The following is a 26371-nucleotide window of genomic DNA, read 5'->3' as shown; positions in this document are numbered from 1 at the left end:
TCACATTCACAATCAGATGCTGTTTCAGAGAAGCTTGTGTGTCACTAGGTGAATTTATCACTTGAGGGTGGAAGACAGAGAATACAATTGGTAATGCCAGTGGCCCCCAGTCTTCCTGGGGAACTTCTGTAGGTGGCCGTAACATTTAGCATGCCCCTAACAAAATAGTGATGTCATTTTAAGCAACTTGCTTCCTGTACTCTGATTAGCCAATGTTCTAGTTACTTTATTCTGAAGACCCACTAAAACAAAGGTGCTGAGTGAGGAACCTCATAAATGGATTTAAATATACAAGGAGCTCGCTTGTTTTCTTGCAATTTATGACTTAGCCAAAGCCTACATAGGAAGACATGTCTTTACAGGTTTAATAGTTAAGAAGCCAATGAGGTTTTCATTATTTTTTATGTTCGTTTATATTTGGGATTCACATTGGTTTCCTCATATTGTTGCCCAAATGTCAGTTGGCATCCCCTGTAAGCTTCAAGTAAACACAGGATTAAGAGTGAATTTAAATATTGCTTGGGATGTGGACTAATAAATTACCCCTTGAGGTCTGTTGGTCTTTGGTTGTTTTGTTGGAAGAACTCAATGATGAGTGGGGAAAAGGGTTTTTCATTAACCATCCTTCTACAAAAAAAAAAAAAAAAAAATCCTTCCTTAACAGAAGTATAATTTGTTTTTTTCTAGATTGAAAAAATTACTGTATGAGATAGTATAATATTCTGTTTGCCTTGAAAATTAAAATGAAAAAAAATTTAAAATAAGCAATAAACAAAAATCCCAATTACCAAAATAAATAAGCAAAATGTATATTGTGCACAAACCTGTCAAGGGTAATTTTTAAGATGTATTTGGAACTAGGATTCAAAATACATCTTTTGAAGAAGGATTTCCGAATCAAAGGAATAAATGTCAGAGAAAAAATGCAGTTGTATATAGAGCATGTAATGTAAATTGGAACTGTCTCCGTTCACATAATCTGAAGGGACTTTCTTTCCACTTGCCTGCAGTCATGGGCGGGGTCTTTGGAGTGTGGTTAATATTTCACAAGATTACTTAGAAGATCGAAATCACAGTAGAAGTAAATAACAGTCTCACTGGTAAGAGAAGACATTGCGTGTGTTTATTGGCAGTGACAGTATTTTGTTTTCAAAGAGAAGTTGGTTTAAGACGATGCCTATTACAACTCTACTTTAGGAATCTGAATATACTCAAAATTCGAGACTTAAGTATGTACAGATGGTGTGGTGTTCACAACTGATTGAAGGTGAGAATGAAGATTCTCTGTTCTCAGCTGAGTTCAGGAGACCTACCAGTTTGTTGTCATCCTTTCATAGTGGTTTGACTTTCCATCCACACTGTTTTGGCAGTTATTTTTTGAGAACCTGAGAAATAATCATCCTATTAACTTAAAAAAACAAACACTTTAATGTCTTCCAACAACCTGGATTGTTTTAACATGTCATTTACATCTCCGGAATCCTAACAAACAAATCTTTGGACTCATCGCTTTCTAAATACTCACAAAGAAACTAAGAGATGGGGAAAGTCCTTCCAGAAAAGTCGTTCTTTCCCTTCTGCTGCTGTCCTGGTGCTTTGGAGTGCGCTCCAGTGATTATTTTCTTGTAACTCTCAGATGTTTAAGGGGAACAGCTTAAGAGAGAAAAGACAGAGAAAGATACACTTATATAACTCCTTGAGACTGGGTGTTGTTTTTTTTTTTTGAGTGGTTCTGGTGATTTAAAGAGCAAGCAGTGTCCCCCAGCATCCTGGTGTCCAGAGCTATCATAAATTTATAGCAACCGTGGTCACTGTTCGATTCAGGTCATTATCCAAAAGCTGAGACTGGCTGTGGCACAGACTCCATTGTTATTCCCATCATCTTTCACCGCACATTTCTACACCTCCATGCAAAGCGCACCACTTAAAGGGATTTTTGTGCTTAAACTGCACCTTGTAACTGTCAGTAGGCAGAGGTAGGCCCTATAGAGTCTGGAATGAAAGTTAAGCTCTCTTTCATGCCAGCCTAATGCTCGCACTCGGTCTGTGAATCGGGGCCTCCTTTAAATTTAAAAGGAGAAAAAGCTGTTGGTAATAACCCTGAAATTATCTGAGAAAACCTGATGAGCAGCATGGCATCCACGCTGCATCTTTCTGCTCAAGTTTCTCGGTGAAGTACTCAGTCAGGTGCCTCTTTCTGTGTGGAATGAGAAACCACAACCGCGCTCTAATGAAATCGGTTTCAGCAGATGGGCCTGGGTGGCCTTTGGAAGCGTTCCGCCTGCTGGGTTTAATTTCAGAATCTCGTCCTATCTTTTTCAGACAGCCATCAGCAAGTCTTTATTTATTTATTTTTTTAAACTCTTTTCATCCTTGGCCTCATTACCCTTTGCCATTCACTTGTTGGGGAGAGAAGGGAACAAAATTGGTTGGGGACCGAAGAGGGAATCTAGATTTAACTTTGCCATTCGATCCTACTTCTGTGTCCAGCCAGGGACAAAAACCTATGAAAAAGTTTCCAAAGGGCTTTCCTCTAAAAACTATGAGCCCTGAAATGGTAAGACCATTGGCGGGCGCCAGTACAACAGAAATCTAATTCAGTTGCTCCATTCATGTGTCTTGCTGTCAATGGGACACAACTGTATTAAAAACTAGATGGAGGGGTGGGTGTGTGGAGATTATCTCTCACATCATTTGTCTTTAAATTTTATTTTATTTTTTAATTTCAAAATATTAAGCGGGTACAAATGTTTTTGTTACATGGTTCACTTTTGTAATGCTTGAATCACAGTTATACGTGTGCCCATCACCTGAATGGTGTTCACTGTACCCATTAGGTAGGTTTTTGCCCCTCTCCTCTCCCTCCTCCCCCATCCTTGATTTCCCACGACTTTTACTTCCTTCTATGCACATGTGTGCCCATTGGTTAGTTCCAATTTATTAGAGAGTACATGTGATGTTTGCTTTTCCATTCTTGAAATACTTCACTTAGGATAATTTTCATATTAGCCTATCTTCCATGGATCCCTCCACTCAAACTCTGGAGGGCTTTTTTTTTCTGTTCTGCTGGATGTATTTAGTTCCCCTGTGAAATAGCTCTATATTTCTTTCTTTCAAGGCACTTCCTTTTTACATTTGCTACAAAGGTTGACCTTGTGGTTCAGATAATGTCTTGTGTCTTCCAAAAATATGTAAAGTACATAAGGCTCTATTATAGGACGTAGCAGGGCCTGATGTTCATTGTAAATAAAAAATGAGCTCTCTAAGTCAGGCAAATGAACTAGCACCTTTTGAGTAAATCAGAAAGTAAATTAGTTTGAAGAAGAGATGAATTTAAATCAAGTAATATGAAACCACAGAATGAATTACACATATGTATGTGTATATTCTGGGTATGTGTATGTGCATTGCCAATACTGGCAATTAGTTGTAGCAACTGTGTTAAAAGAGTGGCTGCAAGGGAAAAGGAAGGGCAAGATAGGGAATTTTTATCCAGTAGGGTTTTCCATCATTTGAAAACATCAGTTGGTACTCTCTCCATGGCCACTATGTCATTTCACACAGCCTTACCTTTGGAATGTTGTTCAGGCATCTCAGTAGACATGGCGTTTTGCAAACCTAAGCAGAGGGAGGCTGATGGTGCCAGTGGTGCCAGTGGATGCTGACAATGCATCCTGCCCACTAGTGCCACTCTGTGCATGGTTGCAGCATTCCTATGATAAACTGTTGATACATGTCTGGTGACTAGAGGATGTATTGCCCAACTCAGGACAATTTTGAAAGTGAAGAAGATACTATTAATAATTGCATAAGAACAACATACAGAAATCAGGACTCTTCTGAACAAACCAGCGTCTGTAGTTATGTAATCTTCTGATTGTAATGTTAACCCCTTCACTCCCATTCATGGAAACATTTCAGAGCAAGGAATGAGAAGGATATTATGAGGGGATAATCTGCAGAATTTCCTAACTTGCTTTGAAAAAGAAGAAGGAAGAGGGATGACTTGCAAATTCCTGTACTTTCACCTGAATGATAATAGCTTGCCTACACAACAGGCAAACTGATTGAGCGCCAGCAAAAGCTCCTGACCTTAGTCTAAAGTACATCTCCTGCTCAAAGCATTCTTTTCTATTGGCCCTGATTGCTAGCTGTAGAATACCATGTCTTAAATCTCCATCACACTTTGTTCTTCAGTTATGATAGTCGACTCATTTCATTTCATATTATAGTTGTTTTCATGTTTTGTGGGTTGTTTTTTTTTTTTTTTTTTTTTTGCCCATCCCTAAGCGTTGATGTGTTACTTCTAAACGCTCCTCAGTAGAGTGCCTTGGCTTGTTTGTGTTAGGTGCTGGGCTAGAACGAATGACAGTAGACTGTGGAGTTCTGAGCCATTAAACACAGGCATTCTTCCTGCCTTTGGGTGCTTCTTGGGTGTTGCCTGGAAGATTGAGAATTTATTGCCAGGTTAAATTATTCTTCCCTATCAGTTAAAGAATCACGAAGAAATTTAAGGAAAGCACTGTTGAAACGTTCAAACACTTTTCTATTATCTAAGTTCAAAGTAGGTCTAATTGGTCTAAAGTGTCAGCTTCTTAAAAAAATGCTCAAAGATTCACCTGTTAAAAAATAGCCAGTGCATTGATGGATTAAAGATAGTGATGGGTAATTAATCATTGGTCAAACAATGGAAAAGTTGGAAGGAGAAAGTGAGAGAGATGTTAAGCATTCAGGTCAGTTTTCTTTTCTTCTGATTAGAGAGAGAAGACCAGGAGCATGATAGAAGGTCACTATCTTCCCCGTGGCCTCTAGCTGATGCTTTGAGATGTGATGGAGGCTTCCTTGCTTCACCTAACAAGGAACATCTAACAACCTAAGCAACATAAATACAGCATTTACTGCCATTTATCACTAGCCAGAATCAGTCACTCTTAGAGACTAGGATATCCCAAAGGGCAGGCTGACCATGTGACTTCAGAGCAACAGCTAGAAGAAATAAAGCAAACTTCCAATCAGGAATGGTGTAGTGACGTTTTCTCAAAGCCAGAATAAGAGGAATGAAGGAAAAATTAGTTAGAGGATATTGATAGTTAATTGTAGTAAAAGAACCACAATATTGAGTGTCTAGGTTTCGTTGTTTTCTTTTGTCTTTTTCCCCCTCTGTGGGAAGTTTAGAGGCAGTCACATACCATTTATTCAATGCTAAAAGCACAGAGGGGTCCCAAGGGGTATGACATTGAAATATGGAGTTGAGAAGTTCAAAAAATAAATAAATTGAGGACACAGTTTTATATAGAAGAATTCAAAATGTAATGCTTGAATTATATGCAGGTTTCTTCCTGGGTTAAAAACTCTAGCTGCCACCTCTAGGTATTGAACAATGGTTATATTCATTGAGTGCTTTTTGTGTGCAGCACACTGTGAAATAGGTGCTGTTGGTACTGATTTTCTAGTGATAAAAAGCTATTCAATTCTGTAAAATTTTAAAGTTTTTTGATAGCCAAGGCCTCTTACACATACACTGTTTCACTGAAAAACACCCTGGCTGGTACATACATGTTTGAAAATCTAGTGCCCTGGGATCATTCTTCTCAAATCCTTTGATGCTATTCTGGATGCCAGCATTCTGGCAGAAGGAAACTATTGATTACACTGACTCTGTGGGGGCATTTCTTACATTCTTACTGGAGTCAATGGAAAAGTGCTAAGAGAGGAAGCTGACCATTGTATGCCAAGAAGCAGAGGGGATCATTAGCTGATTCTGATCTGTTCTGGAGTACACACTGGTCAATCTGTTTTGCTTTTCCCCTAACTTTTTTTTTTAAATCACCATTATTCATTTCAGAACCATTTAAAATAGTCTGAAGGGAAGCATGAAACCAATTGAATCAGAATTTGACGTGAGATTTTTCGTTCTACATCCATGCACTTCCTCAAATCCTTCACTAGATGGTGTTCCAAATCAATCCATAGTCTCTATGCCATTGATTTTTGGTTCAGGAGGAAAGTGGAAAAACACAAAGCCATCCCTCTCTAACTGATCTAACTTTCTGCCTCTGGCTTCAAGAATGACTAGACTTTTCACCACTATCCGATGAGTAATTAGGTCTGCATGCTGTTGAATTTTTTTGTAGGCCGTACTTGTAAATATTTGGGGGGTGGTTCATTTTTTACAGAAGCATTTTTTAAGGAAGCATTTTTAAGCATTGAATGGTTTCATGTGATTGGCAGAGAGCTTTGCTAACCCCATCATTATTGGTCCTAGTGATCTAGCTTGTGCTGTGAATTGGGAACAAATTCATTTTAATTCCCTGGTGAAAACAATCAGTTCAAACCACAGGCTGCAATCCTGACAGCAACCGGAATCAGGTTTGGAGAGCAGGGTGAACAGATGGGTAATAGAAAATATTTACAGAATAGAATAAACCAGTAAAAATAGATACACCCTTCACTCTCCTATTTAAATCTTTGGTCCACATTCTGTTAGATATGGCCGTGTCTAGAGTCTTCATCTCAAAGGAAATGATAAATTAGTTTTTTAAAAATTACAGAAAAATTCATTTGATTCAGAAACTATATTGGAGACTGTTTTTTCAAAAGAAATTGAATTTGAGGATTCTGCAAAAATGTCCAAAGAGATATATGAATAGATGTGAATTTATCCTTTACCAGAATTACTAAGTGTGTCTGGTTTCAGACTCTATTCAATTTCACATTTCTCTCACTTCCTCCTACCCTCCCTACTCTATTATTCAAATAGTCAAATGCACCATCATTTTGACAGATACATATATACAGTTGATTCATTATTGTCAGTAGCCAAGGAGACTGAATTTTTTCATGACGTATTTGAGGTCTGGAGGCAGCCCCATGGAAAGAACTTATAGACAACCCAAGGAGCTGGATGCTGAAATACCTGGGAGGGAACAATGGCCTGGTTATATTTGTGACCATTTGGCTGTTAACATAAACAGAACAGAGTCTGATTCTAATGGATTTGGCTGGTGATGTGCTTCATGTGCAGATAATTTAGTCCAGCTCTGTGATGAATGAAAATCATCTGAGGAACAAAAAGAAGAATGCAGGCGCCTAAAAGCACCATGTTGTAGAGATATCCCTACATGTCTGTTATAACTCTATAAGGTACCAAAATGGGGCTGTGAGAATACAGAATGGACACTTCTGGCCTAACTTGCATTCTTTCTCTAAGGAATCTCTTAGGACCCTTTTGCCCTTAATGCTCAAACTCACATGGTTTCATTTTCACTCCCTTGCATTGCTAGCCTCAGAAACGCCAAAATACAACACTGAATTTACAGAAAAATGATTCTGTACATATGATAGATCTGGTTAATTTTTTCAATTACTTTAATAGCAATTATTATTGACAATTATTTTAATGTCAATTTTTTCTTTCATCCTTAAATTATATGTAATATTTATGTGTTGGCATTTCTGTGCCTGAGAAATGGCCCAGGATTAGATACCATTCTCAGCTGAGGTGAAAGTACAAAGTAGAAAGAAAGGGAAACATCTCCTAAGAAATGTTTTCCCACCAGTAACCTCATTGCCAGTCAGTATACCCTGGTCCATTTTCCATGCCCCCATGAAAATATTGATGGTGACGACTATTTACATCTCTCATCTTCTTCATGTTCCTTTAATAAGGAGGTTCCCAAACTTGGCGTCACATTAGAATCATGGGGAAATGTGGTAAAAATTGTATTTTCAGGCCCAACTTTTTAGAGATTGGAGGCTCAATAAGTCTGTATGTAGTGAGTGGTACCTTAAAGTCTATAATTTTAACAAGTATGTCCAGATGATGCCAAGGCAATTTGTTCATATTCTGGAAACACTGGACAGGGTGATTGGAAGTCTGTGCAAATGTTCCTGTCTCCCCCAGAAACTGCATGTGAATTGTGTTAACAACGGGATCAAATGAATATGAAGTCATTTCCGAGTTTTACACTCCCTTCCCCACGTGTGTATTCAAGCACATAACCTCAGAGCAATTTCACTCACCCTAAAAATCTCTTGTACTCTGTGGATAAGATAGAACTCTTCTTGAGCACATACCCAAATTTTACAGAAGAATATTTCTACTTTTTTCTTTACACCAATTCAGGAGAGATGTGCTCACACCTGGCCCAGTGTCTTGTGACGTAACTGTGATAGATTTGATGCATGTCGTATTGTCTATCTTGTGGACAGAAAAGACATTGTGAGGTTGTTATTAAACATAACGTTGATAATTTGGGAGGCTAAGGCAGGAGGATTGCTTGAGCCAAGGAGTTTGAGGTTGCAGTGAGCTCTGATGACACCCTGCACTCTAGCTGGAGTGACAGAGTGAGACTATGTCTACACACACACACACACACACACACACATACACAAACAAAAGTTGGTCATTATTTGGATGATAGAGGAAATGGAAAGAATGAGGAAGGCAATTTCGGTATTTTGAGACAGGGAGGAGAGGAGGACTGGAAAGATAAACTTAAAATGTTATATCAGGCAGAAAATGTATTAGAAAAATAAATATCTTTTCTCTGGTGGAATTTGGATTTAGAGACTAAAAAGTGGTTCCAGTATCTCAACAATTGTTTCCATGGCCCATGCACCAAAGATGGTGGATATCAGCCAAGGTCTCCTGGGCATCTTTAACCCTAATTATTCATGACAGAAGACATTTAACAGAACATAGAGCAACATATTGAGATTCACTTGTTTTTGAGAGAAAACTTGACCTCCCAGTCTGAGTTCAATACATAAAAAAACTGACTTCTATTTAATTGAGCAGCTTTTTCATATAGCAGATAGCACTAGGGTTTTATTTTCTATCCTTTGTCTATGTAGGACAGAGCATTAATGCATGACTCCAGGAATTTCATTATTTTAGTGTAGAACACAGATAATTATTTTTTATCAGTCCAAATATACCCCAGCATTAAAAATAAAATATTTCCATCTCAGATCAATATAATTAGGGATATAAATAACGGACATGTAAATCATGATATATATTAGTATTTATTCTTCATTACCATAAGTTCGTCTTAAACCAGACCAGTTTGCTCAGCAAATGTTGACTCATAGGATTCTCTGCTTCACCTCATTTCCATTTGGCCTCTTTCATTACCTTGGTGTGCATGAAATAGGCCTTCACTGAGAATCAACTCTATGTTAGTATTGTATAGTAGGACAAAGAAAGCTGAAATTCACTGAGCACTTGCTCACTTACTGGCACATTATATTTAATTCCTACAAAAAAAATCTTATGAAGTAGCTTTTACTATCTCTATTTTTTTATATGAGAAAAACCAAGGACTTATCCATGTTCTTCAGTGGCTGCCATGTAGTTTTTAATGTTAAAACAATATAAACATGGCTGTAGAACATTGAACATTACCCTTGGCTTTTTAGAGTTTTGTGAGTTTTGTTTGTTTGTTTGTTTTGGGCTGCTGTTGGTGTTTCTCATGCTACAGTAGGGGTCAGTCTGCAGCCACATCCATTCCATTGCCTATTTTTATCAGCCACTATCGTGTGTTTTCTATCACTTATGGCTGCTTCCACTTACAACCTGAGTAGTTGCAACAGAGACTGTATGGCTACGAAGTCTAAAATATTTACTATCTGGCTCTTTAAAGAAAAATTCTGCCAGCCCCTGGTTGATCCTATCTTGCTCTATTTCTAAACCACTTTTATGATGGCAAATACTTATCTAATTGTTGCCTTGACTTTGCCTGTGGAAATCTAAGTGCATGGTATTCCCAGGGTTTGAAGGGCTTTAGTCTCCTGTGTCTAATCCAGAGAAAATTAACTAGAGCCAAACTTTCAAACAAACAGGAGTTATCTAGATTTCCTCTAAAGTGGAACTGACTTGGTTCCACACCTTTAGTTTGAGTCACACGAATTAAGTTTCACTCAGTTATGCTGCGGCAACAAGTGAGCCCCACCTCCCAGCCAAATCTCAATGGTTCATAATACGAAGGTTTATTTCTTGATCACGTTTCATGTCCTGAGGGTCAGTGGCAACTCTGCTGTGCTCCACTGTCCTCATGCCAATATGTGGGCTGAAGGGGCAGCCCCTGCCTGGGACATGCCATTCTTATGGCAAAGGAAAAGGAGAAAGTAGGCTGTCAGAAACACACAATGACTATTAAGAGTTTCAGCTCAGAGCAGGGTGTGGTGGCTCACGCCTGTAATCCTAGCACTCTGGGAGGCTGAGTCGGGAGGATCACTCAAGGTTAGGTGTTCGAGACCAGTCTGAGCAAGAGGGAGACCCTGTCTCTACTAAAAATAGAAAGAAATTAATTGGCCAACTAAAAATATGTAGAAAAAAAATTAGACAGGCATGGTGGCACATGCCTGTAGTCCCAGCTACTTGGGAGGCTGAGGCAGGAGGATTACCTGAGCCCAGGAGTTTGAGGTTGCTGTGAGCTAGGCTGACGCCATGGCACTCTAGCCCGGACAACAGAGTGAGACTCTGTCTTAAAAAAAAAAGAGAGAGTTTTAGCTCAGAATTGGTCACATGACAATGGCATGGTGATACATACTCCACCTACAGGAGACACTGCAGGTTACAAGGCAAAGGCAAAGAGGACATGTGAATAATGAAGGACAATATGATAAAATCTCCTATGAGCCATAACAATCAGTCCCCCATTTGCCAAACAGAAGGCGTCCATCCTCCTAACCATCCACTGAGGGGATCAGAGTGTGTTGTAAAATCTCAGAGTGACAGCTTTCTGTAAGTGCCTCATGATCCCACTCCTCTTCTGGGTGGGTTATTTTTCTGTGTTTTGTTCCAGCCCCCCAGACTTACCTCATCTCCCACACATGTGTTTCTGTTTTTCTTTCTGGGACAAGTGCCTATGACTTGACAAATAATCAATGCTGAGGTAAAAGCAGGTCTAGCTAACAGCTTTTGATTTGCTTCCATCAATAGGTTCTCACTTCTTCTGAGGCACTTCAGTTATTCCAGATCTCTGCTTTCTATTTGCTGAGGTTATAAAATAGAAAGTAAAATCATCTAAAATACTGCTTTGTGATATAAGTTTCAATTTCCTTTTTAAAGAAAGCCAACCCCTTTGTGAGCCCAAAGATAAAAGTTGCCTGTTAAATGCAGATATTTCTGGCTATTCCGCCTGGAGGTCAGTGAAGTAGAACAAGATATTAAGGATACTCTCCCAAACTGGGTCAGAACTGTGTTAAAAGATGAGAGGATTATTTCAGGAAGCCACACAATAATCCACTCACACAGGTTGAAAAAAAAATGTCTGTAGCATTTTTGGACTCTGAAAAACTGTCTGAGGAGATGGATTAGTCAGCCAGTGTGGCACACAATATCATGCACAGGTTCCGTTTTTATTGCTTCATTCAGCAGAACACCATTATTTCAAAAGCTAAGCAAAAGCAGGCTTTAAAAAGCAATTTCATCATTTTCTCCCTATCTCTCAACGAGTAAATCAAAAGTAATCCAAAATTACTTCTCCCACTTAAATGGAGCAAAAAAGGGGAAAAGAAAAAACCCCACAATTACTTAGAAATTTACTAAAATGCACACATTTAATAACCTTCAAAATTAATATCAAGGCTTGGAGGTTATCTCATGGTTATATTATTTTGTTTTCTTATAGGATGTATTAGATTCATGTGTATTAAGCATGAAAAGCCTAATCATTAAAGTCGGTAACAGATTAGGAACGTCCACCTTCACTGCTGGGAGTTAATATTGTTCTAGGAGTGCTAGGCAATATGATGACCAGAAAAGACATGTATTTTAAAATATTTAAAAGAAGAAGATCCAAATGTGTCCTTTTTAGATTGTATGATTGTGTTTCTATAAAACCTAAAGGCATCAAATAAAATATTTTTAGAAATTGAATATAGTAGACATATGCAGTTGAATATCTTTATAAAAGGTTTTTTTCTTACACAAAGAGTAAGCAACTAGGAGCTAGAAAATTGAAATTTACTTTAGACAGTGGCTTTATAGTCAGAATAATTTTGTCACCATAATCACAAAAAATATATTAAATAACTAAGAGTGAAGTTGAATAAAAACTTTAAGGACAAAAAAAAAAGTTCTAGTAGCAATTTCTGTTTTACAGATTACTCCCAATGTGGCAGCTTTAAGCAGCCATTTTGTTATGCTCACAGATTTTGTGGGCCAGGTCTGGAACTTCATCTGGGAAGACTGAAATAGCTGAGGCTAATTTGCTATCCAGGCTGAAATATTCTGGAAGCATCTTTACTCACAGGTTTGGTGGTTGATGCTGGCCCGTAGCTTAGACTTCACTCAGGGCTGTCAACCAGAGCACCTATGGGCCTCTCCATGTGGCCTGTGACTCCTCGTAGCAGTGGGCTCAGGAGAGTTGAACTTGGAGAAATGTCTGTGTACCTGAAAGCAAGATGGACACTGATCCACCTCTCCTGATTGTGCCGTGGAGGCCACACAGCATGGCTGTCACTGCATCCTACTAGGAATTAGCATGCCATGAGCCCTCTCCTGGTCAAGAAATCTCATTAAGAGGAGTACCAAAGAGTTTGCAGTCATATTTCCAAAATCTACTCATTTTAAAACTGGAAAAACACCATAATTCTAGGTGAGATGATTAATTTTTTCCTAATTAATGTATGGGCTTAATATCATTCTAATCATATTAATTAAAGGATTTGGGGGTTGTTTTTTTTTTTAACTCATCAAAGTGTTTCTAGATATCACCTAGGAGACTAGGTTCATAATAATAGGCAAGAACATTTTGGGAGGGATTAATACTAAAAGGGCAGTTCTCTTCTCAAGCAATTTACCTATTATAGAACTATAAGAAATAAAATTGCTTGGATTATTCTAAGAATAGGCAGGTCAATCTTACAGAATAGAAAAGTCTGGCCCAAACATTTATAGGAATCATACATGTTCCCAATACATATTGAGGAAAGGCAAGCTTATTCCATCAGTGGTGTTGAGATTGAGACTCCTGGTTAAATGTTGGGGTAAAGGGAGTTTATCTCTAATTTATGCAAGGCACAAATAAAATGTTCAAATAGGTTAAAAGTTTAAGTTTCAAAATCAAATCATAAAAGAACAAATATTTATTTAATCTTACTATGGATGGGACTTTTTAAGTATAACACCAGTGTTGGAATATATATATATATATATATATATATATATATATATATGCATGTATATGTGTCTGTGTACATGTATGTGTATATATATATATACACACATACACATATATATGATAGGTTTAGTTATATAAATATAAAAATTATTTAGGATATAACTAAAAACAAAGTTAAAAGCAGAATACTTATAACATGTGAAGCAGTCAGAGAGTTAATATTGTTAATAATAAAGGGTTCTTCTAAATCAGTAAGAAAAAGATAATCAATCAAAATAAAAATGGGCAAAGAACATGAAGAACTATTTCACAAAAAGGCATTCAAATGGCTAGTGGATAACTTGAAACCCCAGGGATACATATGGGAGAGCCCGAGCACAAGAATTAAGTAGTCATTATCTATGAGAAGCAAAAGAGTCCCTTGATTGGAAGGTGATAGTGCTTTGTTATGTAGCCACGTTCGGGGTATACATAAAGGATCAATTATGTGAAATCACCATTTATCATTATTCTACTTGAACACAACCAGCTACTTTCTCCCTTTAGACTTAACATGGAGGAAGGATTCCCTTAGCCATCATCTTGAGGGCTATTTTCCAGATATTCCAAAATAAAGACCTTGAATAATAACAACAATAAATACATTACCAATCTAATTCAAACTTTGCCTTTTTAAACACCAGAGCCCTTTTTGTCAAAGTCTCACCTAGAACTCCAATATGTAAAACAGGTAAAGCAGATCTCGGTCAGGCAGAGAAAGGCCCTGCCTGCTTCCCTTCCTTCTTGCCCCTTTTTGTATTTTGGGATGTACTGGAGCTGAATAAAGAAGTGCAGTGAAACATACGAAAAAGAATTATAGAGATGCAAAAAGAAGGTATAAGGAGAGCTAGGAGCACATTCTATGTGTGCAACTAACCTGGGGTGGATGATGAACACCTGTATTCAACCAGACAAAAAAATGGTCAAAAAGATAATTTAGACTTCAGTTTGTTCCTGAAGCAAATAATCACTGGGGGGAAAAACTATAAACAAGATAAGAATGCAGGTGTATGGGTGTAGGCAGGTGGGCACAGGCAGGCAGGGGCCAGCAGGTAAGTGCAGGTAGATAGTTGCACAGGAAGGGGGGTGCAGGCTGGTAGATAGAGGAATCTCACTGAGACATAATTGGAATGCCTCGGCAGCCTGTGCAGAGCAAGATATCTCTCTGGTCAGAGCAGCATAACAGGATGGGGTCATTTCCTTTTTCACCCCCTGCCTGGTCAGGCCCCAGAATCTACTATAAAACCCAATAATTCTTCAACTCAGTAAACTAAGCCTCCCAAGCCTAACATGCTGGTTCTATATCTTAAAATTATTGCTGTGCCAGCACTGGGACCGCCCCCCACATCTGTGCCTACGCCGCTAGGTAGGGGTTTTGCATTTATACTCCGAAGAGCCTCACTGGCTGTCAGAATCTTGTTAATGTGGAATAAATCAAAAGACAAAATTTCAGCTGTTAATTTCCCAAAGCCAAATACTGAAAGGGGATAGGATTCTCAGGGACACCGAGAAAACCTGTGGGAAAATGAACCGGAATTTTCACCTGCAATAGAGTTCATTTCAGAGGCTCCTCATCTCACTGAGTGTGTGGGTGAGGTGTGAACACAGCATCCCTGTGGCTAAAAACTCTTGAATCTGACCTGCTCATTGTAGTAGGTGGTAGTGCTGGGAATAAAGCACTGTGTCCTTGCTAAAATGACCAGACACAGTATTCAGAAATACTGGACCACTGCCCATAGGACCTAGAGAGAAACTTGGCACTGTATTCACCTTCTCCTCTCAGATGGAGTGATGCTCTTTGAATAGGTTGAGAATCTTTGGGAAACAAACTGAAAATCCTTTTAAGCTCTTAGGATCCCATTTTCTTTGCTCTGGGCCAAAGCAAGGTTACTGCCTCCTGAGAGAAACTGAAAGGACCCAGAGGTGTCAAGGCAAAATGTGCAGGTTTCGATGGAGATTGTGCAGCTCCTGAAAATTGTTTCTCATCAGAGAGACTATTGGCATTTGGGGCAGCACAATTCTTTCTTGTGCAGGTTTATTTAAAGCCTTGTGAGGTATTTAGCACCCAGAATCTTGGGCTACTAAGTGCAAATAACACCCCACAGTCATTGCAACAATCCAGAATGCTTTGACATATTTCCAAATGCCCCTGTGGAGTTGGTTTCACCTCTGGCTGGGAGCTCCTGAATTACTCCATTTAGGGAGCAATATAGGGATCTCCCAACATAGGCTAAAATTTGGGAGTTGGCCCACAACAGTTGCTCAGGAGCTATTAGCTCAGATGGCTGCTGCGACACAATTAGGTATTAAGCTTTTGCTTTATAGAGTGTGTAAAATGTTTATTGTGTCCATTCTTCAGCTAAAGCTTTCAGTTCAGTTTGGTTTGTTTTTATGACTGTTCATTTCAGCTGCCTCGAATATATGACTGACATTAGGTTTATTGGAATTGCTGTCATCGTCATTTCTACATTGTAAACACCAAATGTGAAGCTCGCTGTGTTTCTCAGGCTTTCTGGGATTCTAAACTCTTTGTTTCTGTGGCTTTGCTCATCTGTATTGGAAAGAGCATGAGTGGGGCAGTTATTTTATTTTGTGCATGTCTGATTTTCATATATACTCTGTAGGAAAATAAGGGTGAAAATCCATATTTGAAAAAGGTATGTCCAGTTAAAGTGTGGCTTATTGCTCCAAGTTCTGCCAAGCTGAAATGATCTCTTAGATGCATATGATTTCATGGGCTATAGACCACGAATTTTACATAATTTAAGCTTGAGAGACTTATACTAATGCATCTTACCTCTAAATTATAGGGAAGAGATATCAGGGAAAATGAGTAAGTGTCATGTCAAGGAGTGAGAGAAGAGTTAGAAGATAAGGAATGGGAGAAAATATATTGAAAGAGGGAAATGGATTCTTTCAGCAATCAAAACTAAAAGTCTAATTGTTTCCTGGCCTCATTGTTTTCATGATTTACTGTTTTGAACACTGTATTGGGTTTTGCAATTAACAAAAAAGTTGACTAACAATTTCTTTGAAGGTCACTGATTTATTTTGTTGCTAAATTGACATAAGCAATGCAAAAAGAGAAGATTCTCAATTTCCTCCCTTTGTCTCTGTCAAAATTACTTTTCCTGTCCAAGACTCCTCTTATTTCCCACCTAGACATTGCTCTCCCCAACGTCCTAGTTAAAGGACTGTCATTCTCCATTGTTTCCCAAACTTACATTGTGGTAAGAGGCCTTACAGTTGCCTGGTGAATATACGCACTACCAGGCCTATCCTGTTGAAATTCAAATTCAGCTCCTCTGGGGCCTGAATCCAGGTGACTTGTGCCTTCAGGTACATTTGGGAAACACCAAATACTGCTCTTCAACCTTTGTTTGACAAAAATATAAATGGCAGGGCAGCACAGGGAGACTGTACAAGTCTGGAAACAAGCTCATGAATTTTAAGAATATTGACTTTTCACATGTCCAAAGAAAAAGTAATTTTTTCACTTAGAAAATATTTCTGTATTCTGACAACTTATGCAACGGAAATTTCTAGAATATAATAGAAACTCATCCCTGCCCACAACAAATTTTTACAGAAAGCTTCTCCCCAAAAGATCAGCCAAGATAATCAATGACTATCTTACTTTTTAAAGGAAAAAAGTTAACTTTATCAATGTTGGGTAAAAAACCCCTAGAAGTTAAAAGATTAACATGAGGTGCAAGATTTAATTTCTAAAACTGCTAACTCACAACCTCTCTTAGCAAATATTTACAGTTTGGATGTTTTGGGGAGAACAAATAAATTACAAGTCATTCTTTTCACAGTACTTGCAAATGCTCATGTCTCAAGAGAAAATAATGAAAAAGTGTAATAAAAGACCAGGTGTGAGTGTAAGTTGATTAAAAACAAATTCATTTTAAGAAATAAATACTAGTTCCTCTTACTGAGTGCCTAACAGAGAGCAAGCACTGTGCTCAGTGTTTTCGTACATTATTTTATTTAGTTCACGTAACAATCCTGCAAGAGGTCACCAGTTCTTGAAAGAAGAGGAAGAGGTTCCCAGAGGGGTCAAATATTTGCCCAAAGTCACATAGAATTTCAGGATGGTCCCAAGTCAGTCTAAACTAGTCTGTTAGTCGATGTAAGGTCTGTCTAATCCCTATAACTTGTCACCTGAACTGGGACACTTATGAAAGTGAAAGGGTATTACTTATAATTACAGGCAAATAAGTATAAACTGGGTCTGTCCTGAGGAAACTGGACATTTGGTCACACTAGTGTGAACAGAGCTATTTACTTTATTTAACTATCAAGCAAAATAAGCATGGGAGGCATAGGAATTCAATAGGGGCATATACAAATTTTTGCTAGTTTGGAAAAATGGCTCCAAAATACAAAAGGAAAACTAAAAAATCAAACATAACAAAAGATTCTGTTAACTTACTCAACCACGACTCAACTGAAATCTTCTATAATTAAATGTGCATTATATTTTATAAGTATGGTGGGTATATTTAAATATGCTTGATCTGATGTGTAGTAGAATCCCCCACAAGCCTTGAGCCATACAGTTTCCATTATTTTACTCTGCCCATTGTTAAGGAAATCTTCAATCTCCACTGTGTGCAAAATACCTTTATTCTTTGCACTGAAGAGTGGTCGAGACGCCCCTTCTCATTTTTAGATCTACAGAGAAATTAAGTGTCTTTGCTTAAGGATGTGCAATTAGTGGTAGAAATAGAACGAAACATCCCAATTCAGCTCCATTTCCTTCCTGCAGTTTGTGCTCTAGATTCTTCTTGAATAAGAATATTTATCTCCATCATGTGCTGCCTGTTTGTTCACAGCATCACATGCTTCTCCCATAATATCATATCCAATCTTTAATCAATCCTGCAAAGAGGTAGTGCACTATTATTATAATTTTTTGCCCAGAGATAAGGAAACTGAGGCACTGAGAGCTTAAGTTATTGCCTGATCTCATGTAGCTACATGTCCTCTCAGAACCTCTTTTGTTTTCTAAATTAATTCATTTAATAACTTTTAATTTGCTTACAGGTAAAAGTTACTTTTAAATGTGTGCAGCTCTGTGAGTTTTGCAATGTGCATAGTGTTAGCCACTGGTAAGGTATTATAATAGGCTCTGAGGGACATAAGGAAAAATAAGGCAAAGGCCTAGCTTTGAACAGAATTTGTAGTCCCATGGTGTATATGTACCCACTACTATAGCACCATACAGAGCAATTCTGTATGTCCCTCAAATTGCCTAGGACTTCCTATTGGTAGTCAGACCCTACTCTCAGCCCAAGTCCCTGGCAACTACTCATCTGTTCTCCATAAATATGATGGTGTCTTTTCCAAGATGCCACATAAATGGAATAGTCTAGTAAGTAGCCTTTTGAGTCTGGCATCTTTCACTTAGCGTTAACTATTGGAGATTCATCCATGTTGTGACAGTAGTTTATTACCTTTTATTGCTGAGTAGTATTTCATGGAATAGGCATACCACAGTTTGTTTAACCATTCTGCAGTCAAAGTATATTTGTATAGTTTTGAATAAAGTTGTTGTAAACATTCACATTTCTTTCATTACGAAGGCTATATCCAAAATGCCTATTTAAAGAAGGGAACCAACCTATTCAATAATTTCATTTGATTTGGGACTTTTAAGAAAAATGTTCTAAATTCTTCATGGACAAACAATTTTCCTAGAAGGTTAAATTGTATAGTGTGATCCCTTCTACATAATGCAATGAGAGAATCAACTTTCTCTATTGCATTGATCAAGTAGTTATCAACAAAAGATGGCATTCTTTTGCTATTTTCTATGCCAAAAGGAAAAAGTGTAACTTGATAAAATGACAGAGAAACAGGATCATTTTACCTAAGAGTAAATCAGAAAGAAAAAAAAAAAATACATAGCAGAGAAATTTTGATGGTACCTGGACAACAAACTAAGAAGGATATACTTTTTCCTGCTTTGAATTGTCAAATGCTCTAAGAAACTTATACTTGTTCTGGCAAGTACTGGTTGCTTCCTTGATGGAGGTGGAAACTACCTATATAAGGAAGCATAACCAAAATTTCTACTGTTACGGCTTTGGACAAAAGCAAGCTGTATTGGGAAGGCAAATGTCTTGTACACAGGATGGTTAATTTGGGGCAAGAGACAAACTACTCAGACATATTTGGAAATACAACAGAAAGACTTCCACATGGTGAGTTAGAAATGTTTTCTTTTGCATCAGGTAAGACATTCAATTTACCTACATTTTAAAGATGTAAAGCTAATCATTACCACAAAGTACTTTTTATATAAGACTTGAAAAAATCACTTTCTCCTTTGCACTGTAGTGTGTTTAGATCATAAGGAAATACTTTCTTTCGATAGCTGCTCATTTAACAACAACCCCCTAGGTAACATGGAGGTTACAAACTAGAGGACATATACTTATCTGAATTCAAACCCCTTTCCAGCTCTGTATGTTGTGAGTCGTATGTGTAAAGGAAAATTTAGTTCATATTTATGGTCAGAAGACATCCAGATAATGTAGTTCAAAAATAAGATTGTTCATTTATGTTTTAGGAAGTTCTTGTATGAGACATACTGTTGAGCTCTTTCACCACCAGAAACAGATAGAATCCACTTTCCACTGAAGAGTATACGTTTTTTTTAAAAAATGAAGCTAAAAGAAAAACAGAGACGTAAATCTGTAGTTGAGACTTTGTGATCCAATATGGTTCTTCTGACCTTTAATTCACTAGTTCATGAAAGGACAACCTTGATGCTTCAGTTATGGAGATAAATACTGGAGAAATGAATAAACAAAGGAATTTCATGCTTTCGCACATGTCTAATTTTCCATGTCTGCAGGACTGGGCATGCAAGACTAAAATGAGTAATCTAAATGTAATCTAAACCAACTAAAATGAGGTTGGTTTTTCTCAGATGGTTAGTTAGCCTGCAGTTTTTAAGGACTGTGGCTACTCTCTTCTGAGCACAAAGAGGCAGGGGACGCTCTGCTTCCTAGACTGCTACTGCATTGGCCTGCACGCTTCCCGAAGGAGAAAGGAATTTGCAGGCCAGTTGAAGTCTCCTGCTTGTTTTGGCATACTAATACTTCCCTTGGACTGGAATTCTTCCCCTTAAGTTCTGCCCCTTGAGGCTGGACTGCAGTTCATGCCCTGCATTCTGCCCCCTACCACATCCACACCGCACTTCTACCTGGCCTCAGAAAATCTGAGATGACTTTAAACCATAGAAAAAAAGAAAAAGAAAAAAGTGACTTAATGGGGGAAGAAATTAGGTAAATCCCAGAAACAGTTTTGGGTTGGGTGCCAGGTACAAAGTGTGAACATTTCCCGCTAACTTTTTCCATAAACTAGATTTTAATATCCTACTCAGGAGAACCCTCCTCAAGTTAACATGAAGGGGGAGGGATATTTGGAGCCCAGATTATTTGGGAAGAAAGTATAAAGCAAGTTGCCTTTTGTGATTGTTCCAGAAAAAACTGTACTGGAAGCAAGCCACAGTGACAATGCCTACCCATCTGTGTTAGCAGTCTATGATAAGAAAACTATGGAAATCCAGAATTACTGTTTAGAAACTTTTGTAGCAGCTTAAATTACTAACTTTATTCTTGAATTTAAAAATGAAAAACAAAATTAGGTTCGTATTTTTGTGGTTTATTTCATTTTTCTATTAATTAATTTGTATTGTATTTTACAAAAGTATTAGTCTGTAATGCATTGAAAAACATAAAACTGGTTCTTACTCACAATTAGTTTGAAAAACACTTTGTATGTTTAAAAAAAACTGTGTTCTTGTTAACATTATGTATGTAATACATTCTTAAAAAGAAATGTCATTTTGTGGACATTCCCATTTTGTTTTAATCAAAGGCTATGATAGTGATTGGTCAGTTGCTTTTTATAAAATTGCTGTACTTGGCCAGAGAAAGTCATTTTAATTTTTTTTCCTTGGGCTTAAGCAACTTTTAAATATCAAATACTATTTTGTGTTGCAATGGTGTGACAACAAAATTCTGTTTAAATGACTAAATCATTGCTGGAAAGTAATTTAAGGGTGAGAGACAGAAATCCTACAGAAATGTGTAGATTAAGTCTTTGTGCAACCAAATAGAAATGTCAGGATCTTCCTCCACTTAAGATGCAGGGCCCAGTGCACTGAGCCACAAGAAAAGAATTTGATTTACAATTTGAAGGAAAACCAACAGTAAAATAATTGAGAGCTGGAAAGCAATCTCACTCCTGCCAAATTGCTTTCCTCCATGCATGCTCCATTTAAGGGCAATATTCAGATACTTGCATTTAGTTCATGCATATTTTCTTTCCCCTGTGACTATTCCATCCTGTCAGATTAGGACTGTTTGTCTGCTGTGATCAGCAAAAAAAAAAAAAAAAAAAAAAAAAAAGGAAATACAAATTACCCAGCATTGGATTATGCCTGGAGCTTTATAAATAGAAAATAGTTGATATTTTAAGTGCAAAGGTGGCAAGCTGACTGTTAATTAGAACATTTTTGGTCCCTAAATTGCCAAAACATGTGTTTTTTCCAAATAAGCTTTAATTTGAGTTTATGGGAATCAGACATGTGAAAAAACATTGAAAATTGTAAAGAATTGGCAAAATATTTGTCAACAATAACAACAGCAGCTATTGCTACTACTACAATAATAATTTGTGATAGAGATTTGATGAGTATCAGCTTTGGTGTTGCTGATGGCTTTCTTTCCCGTGAAATATCCATAGACAAAGGAGATATTCCCGTTTTGCCAAGTAGTAACTGGCTCTGGAATTAATCTTATAGTTCATGGATACGTAACTCAAATGTTTGTTGTACTGTCAAACCCTGTTAGCTAGTTCCTTGAGTCACATAGACATTCAGTCATTTCTTTATAATCTCAGAAAGTCAAGGACAAAATTTGGCTTAGCAGTTTGGTTCCTATGCCCTGTGTTTTGCCCAATGGAAACACATTCTTGTGCCTTACACAAGAGCAAGAATTTAAACATCCAGAGAATCGTTATTAAAACATCCGAGGTGCCCTCTTACTTTTATCTTTCTTGTTCACATTAGAAAATATTTCTCATTTTCTCACAAGCAATACAAACCTGACAGATTCATTTATGATGATTGCCTCATTTGAACCCCAGACACGTTATAAGCTGGAATCAAAATTCTAATGCTCTCCAAAAGTAAGGCAGAAAATTCAATTTTGGGGTGAAAAATAGAGGTATTGAAAAGTAAACAGGAAGAGACTATGCAAATTAGACTTGAGCCAAGAACATGCCTCTTTTAAATGTAAAATTGGCTATAAGCCAGAGCCAGTTATACCCTGGTACCTGGAGGACAATGGAGATGAGTAGGAAGGAAATGATTTTCATTTCAAAAATAGTATCACCAGACCCACAAGCAGTAAACTCTAAAACTGATAGTCTGTGGCTCTTCTGGCCAGATATTTGGCTCATGTGAACTAGATCTTCCTAATATTGATTACCACTGACTCTATTGTGGTTTGTTTCTCATGGCTTCGGGTTACATTGAATTAAAAATGTGCATTTGTCATGAGCCTAGGTCAGACTCTGGTTCTGCACTGCCCTGTGACCAAATAGGGAGATTTTAAGAGCAGAAAATGGCATATGATGGGTTAGAAGTTTAAACTGTCTGTGTGTGCACATTCCCATGTGCACATACACACATGTGCACATACACACGTGCACATACACACATGTGCATACACACAGGCACACATACGCACATCCACATAGACCCATTTATATCCACATATGACACAAAATCCTTTCTACCTAATGTGATAAGGGTTGGCCAGTTAAAGCAAGTAGTCCTAGAAAAATCACAATGCCTTCATAACCCAAATATTTTTACATTTAACATATGTATTTTTACACTTAAATATTTTCACATCACATTTGTACATCTACGTACATTTATTTCCCCATCTTTTGATGGAAAAGGTTTTGTTTTTTTTTTCATCAAGTGAGGATTTCCAAATGTTTTTTGAAAATAAGGCTTTTCTTGAGTAGAGGTATAATGATTAGACTGCTCTCCACTTTCTTGCATAAACTACACTGTTCAAGAATTATCTGTCATATCCAGCTTGGATTTCTTCAAGTGAGTGAGTTCTCAGACACCTGCGTAGCAGTCTGAGGGAAGAATCAGTCTGGACTCCGAAGATTTTGCTTTAAAAGCATTTACAGTTCTCTTACAACACCTAATCTGATAGTGATGGTGGTTAGCCCTCCCTCTTCATTTAGTCTTTCCAAAGGATTCAACTTAGTTTTTATGAAAAACACTCTCTTTTGGCATTCACACTTCATTAGCTTACATATTATTTTATTACATTTTATTATTCTAATAACAAATACTACTTGCATAGACAGCTTTAGAGGAAAAGTCAACTGATCCATATGAATTGAAGGGGTTTCAAGCAGATATGTATAAGCACAGCAAAGAGTGTTACTACCTTTCAGCTTTCAACATCCACTGGACATTGTCAATAAGTTCTGCAAAAGCAATGGAGGGTGTTGCTTAACCCTATTTTTCTAATCTCTGGAAAGCTCAGAATAAAATATGACACATTTCTATAAATTTATAGAACCCGATGGCCCACATTTTTAAACTAACTTGACTTCTGATTTCATCTTCCTTTTCTATGTCGTTTTACATTCATGTATTTTTCTCTTCACTTCTTGTTATATAGAAAGAAACCTCCAATCTTTTGCTAGGCCTGCGATGTAATGTAGCTGAATAGCTGTCTGTTTTTGTTGTTTGTAGGCATGGTGTAGTCCAGGTTTTGCAAGACTTGGCTTCTAAAATTAGCACATGTGGAAAAAAAGTGTTGAGTTAAAATCACCCTTGAACATACCTTGAGAAGGCACTGTGGTTAAGTGAAGGTTAAGTTCAACACATTATATCTCCAGAAATCTAAAACACCCAATTTTTCCATCAGCTTTGGGACAGATCAAGATTGTGTTGAGTGTCAGATGAAGTAGTTTGGCTTGCCTTCCTGGGGCTATCTGACAAAACATAGTCGTGTACAAAAACTAGAGTGGTGTGGGATGGTCACACTATGAGAGGGGCTTGTGGGAACTGAGATGAATGCCCCTCATCTAAGGGCTTTCAAAGCACATTCTGCCTGGGGTTATTTATATACAAATTACTCCCTTCTAGATGAGCTAAGTCTCCTCCTTCTGAGAAGACAAGGATTATATTCCCTTTCCACATATCCACACAGGATGTACTCAAAAAAAATTTGGAGTTAAAATAAAATTCAAATGGGAAAAGCTTTGCTTGTATTTCCAAGCTAGTAAAAATGCATTCTTAACTTTTTAACTTGGTGTTTCAAAAATTAACTTCACTGTTTAGAAAGGTTACAGCCTAACTCTTGGTCACACTACTGATTTGAAAATGGACCAATTTTCCATGTGCTTCTTAAATTGGACTAGTTTCTTCAAGCATTAAACTCTTAGAGAAATTTGTGCATTTGGATTATCAGGGCCTGTACTTCTTATGTCAGCTATAAATCCTTAAAATATGGGCTCCCTAATTTTGTTAGCACATTTATACATCTTAATAAAAGACAGTGTTTATATTTCATATATGAGGATAATATCAAACTTTCTCTTTTTTCTAGGGCCTTTACTTTAGCCATATATTTTCAAAGCCCAGTAATTGACAGAAAAATATAGGTTTCTATTAAGAAACCAATAATATGTTAGTCTTCAAACTAGAACTATATGCATTATCCATATTAGTTTTTTCTTGGTAGACACACTGCAAGGTTTTCTTTTTTCCATCTTTGACTGATTTTTTTTTTTTTTTAATTCAAGATACCTGAATTGGAGTGCTTTTCAGTTAAGATAAAGTTGGGAATGTAACATTTGAACTTTTGCGACTGTGACTTCTATGCACCCTTGATTTGTTTTTAATGAGGCAGCATTGCATGATGATTTAGACTTCAGAGTATGGGCTTGGGATGAGACTGCATGGGACCTTGACATGTTTATTTAATCTCCATGTGCCTCAATCTGTTCATTGATAAATGGGCATTATAGTAGTATCTCCTTCATGGTGTTATGAAGATTAAATGAATTAATACGTCTTTAGCACTTGAATCAGTACTCACATGCCACAAACTCTCAATAAATTATTATTATTAATGTCAACCTTGTGTACGTGAGAAACGGATCTATACCTGTGGATGCCCAGGAAACATCCAAGTGGCTGGTTGAAATGAGGTCGGAATGCTTTGGTGTCTGGCCTTTCACCCGCTCCCCTTCTCTCCCCATACAGGTGGCCCCAGCCATTAAGGAAAGGATGATGAAGAAAGGAAGCCTGATGCTGGGCTACCAGCCTCATCGGGGGAAGGTCAACTTCTTCCGCCAGGTGGTGATCAGCCCCCAAGTGAGCCGGGAGGACATGGACTTCCTCCTGGACGAGATAGACTTACTGGGCAGAGACATGTAGCTGTGGCTTTTGGTTCCCCAGAAGCACAGATCCTGTCCTGGGGAAAGTTACAAATCCAGGAAATCTGTAGTAGATTGCAGGCTTTCGGGTGAGAAATAGGAAATACTCCCAGTCCAGGCCAAGCAAGTAGTATTAATGCTAAACAGTAGTGTTAAGTATTACTCTTTAGTTGCCTGGGCACTGTTATTGTTATAAAGGAGGATGTAAAAATAATTGGTTTTCTCAAGGTTTGTCACTAGGACACAGCCTTGAAGACAGTTTTAGTCAGTACCTCATGGGTCCTGGATTCTAAGCTTACCTTGCTCTTTAAAGACCATATAAACTACCAGATTAAAGCAGTAGTCCTCAAAGTGTGGTCCCTGGATTAGCAGCAGCAACATCACCTGAGTACTTATTGAACATGCAGATTCTCAGGCCCCACCCCAGACCAACTGAATCAGAACCTCTGGGAAGGGGGCAGTATTCTGTGTTTTAGCAACAGCCCCCCGCCCCCACCCAGGGATTCTGATGCAGGGTAAAAACTGAGAAACACTAGTTTAAGAAATACTTTATAATAACTGAGTACTCATTTTGAAGTTTTGCCAGCAAAGGAATGTCTAATATTTCAGTAGCCCCTGAACCAGTCTTTGGAAAATATAATTATGGCATCTGTTGCACAAATATTTAAGGGCATCAGAAAGAGGTCAAAGCTACTTTT

The 26371-nt window shown here is 37.7% G+C and overlaps 1 protein-coding gene and 1 long non-coding RNA gene across 2 annotated transcripts in view; one reads left to right on the top strand and one right to left on the bottom strand.

Moving 5' to 3' along the window:
• The window catches only part of GADL1 (glutamate decarboxylase like 1), a 165322-nt gene extending 139343 nt beyond the window's left edge, over positions 1-25979 (top strand). The window contains exon 15 of the mRNA XM_076005950.1: positions 25501-25979. Within this exon, the coding sequence (XP_075862065.1) occupies positions 25501-25674 (174 nt within the window). The 3' untranslated portion in view covers positions 25675-25979. The remainder of the gene's footprint in view (positions 1-25500) is intronic.
• Positions 1044-11003, bottom strand: LOC142861564 (uncharacterized). The gene is made up of 3 exons (XR_012912793.1): positions 10826-11003; positions 1526-1653; positions 1044-1385 (listed from the first exon to the last, which is right to left on the bottom strand). It is a non-coding gene; the product is annotated as an uncharacterized LOC142861564 (long non-coding RNA).
• Positions 25980-26371: the final 392 nt, after the last annotated feature.

The sequence above is a fragment of the Microcebus murinus genome, chromosome 1 (genome assembly GCF_040939455.1).
Source record: "Microcebus murinus isolate Inina chromosome 1, M.murinus_Inina_mat1.0, whole genome shotgun sequence".
NCBI lineage: Eukaryota > Metazoa > Chordata > Mammalia > Primates > Cheirogaleidae > Microcebus > Microcebus murinus.
Note: the sequence above shows the minus strand (reverse complement) of the source record. Positions and strands in the feature narration are given on the sequence as shown.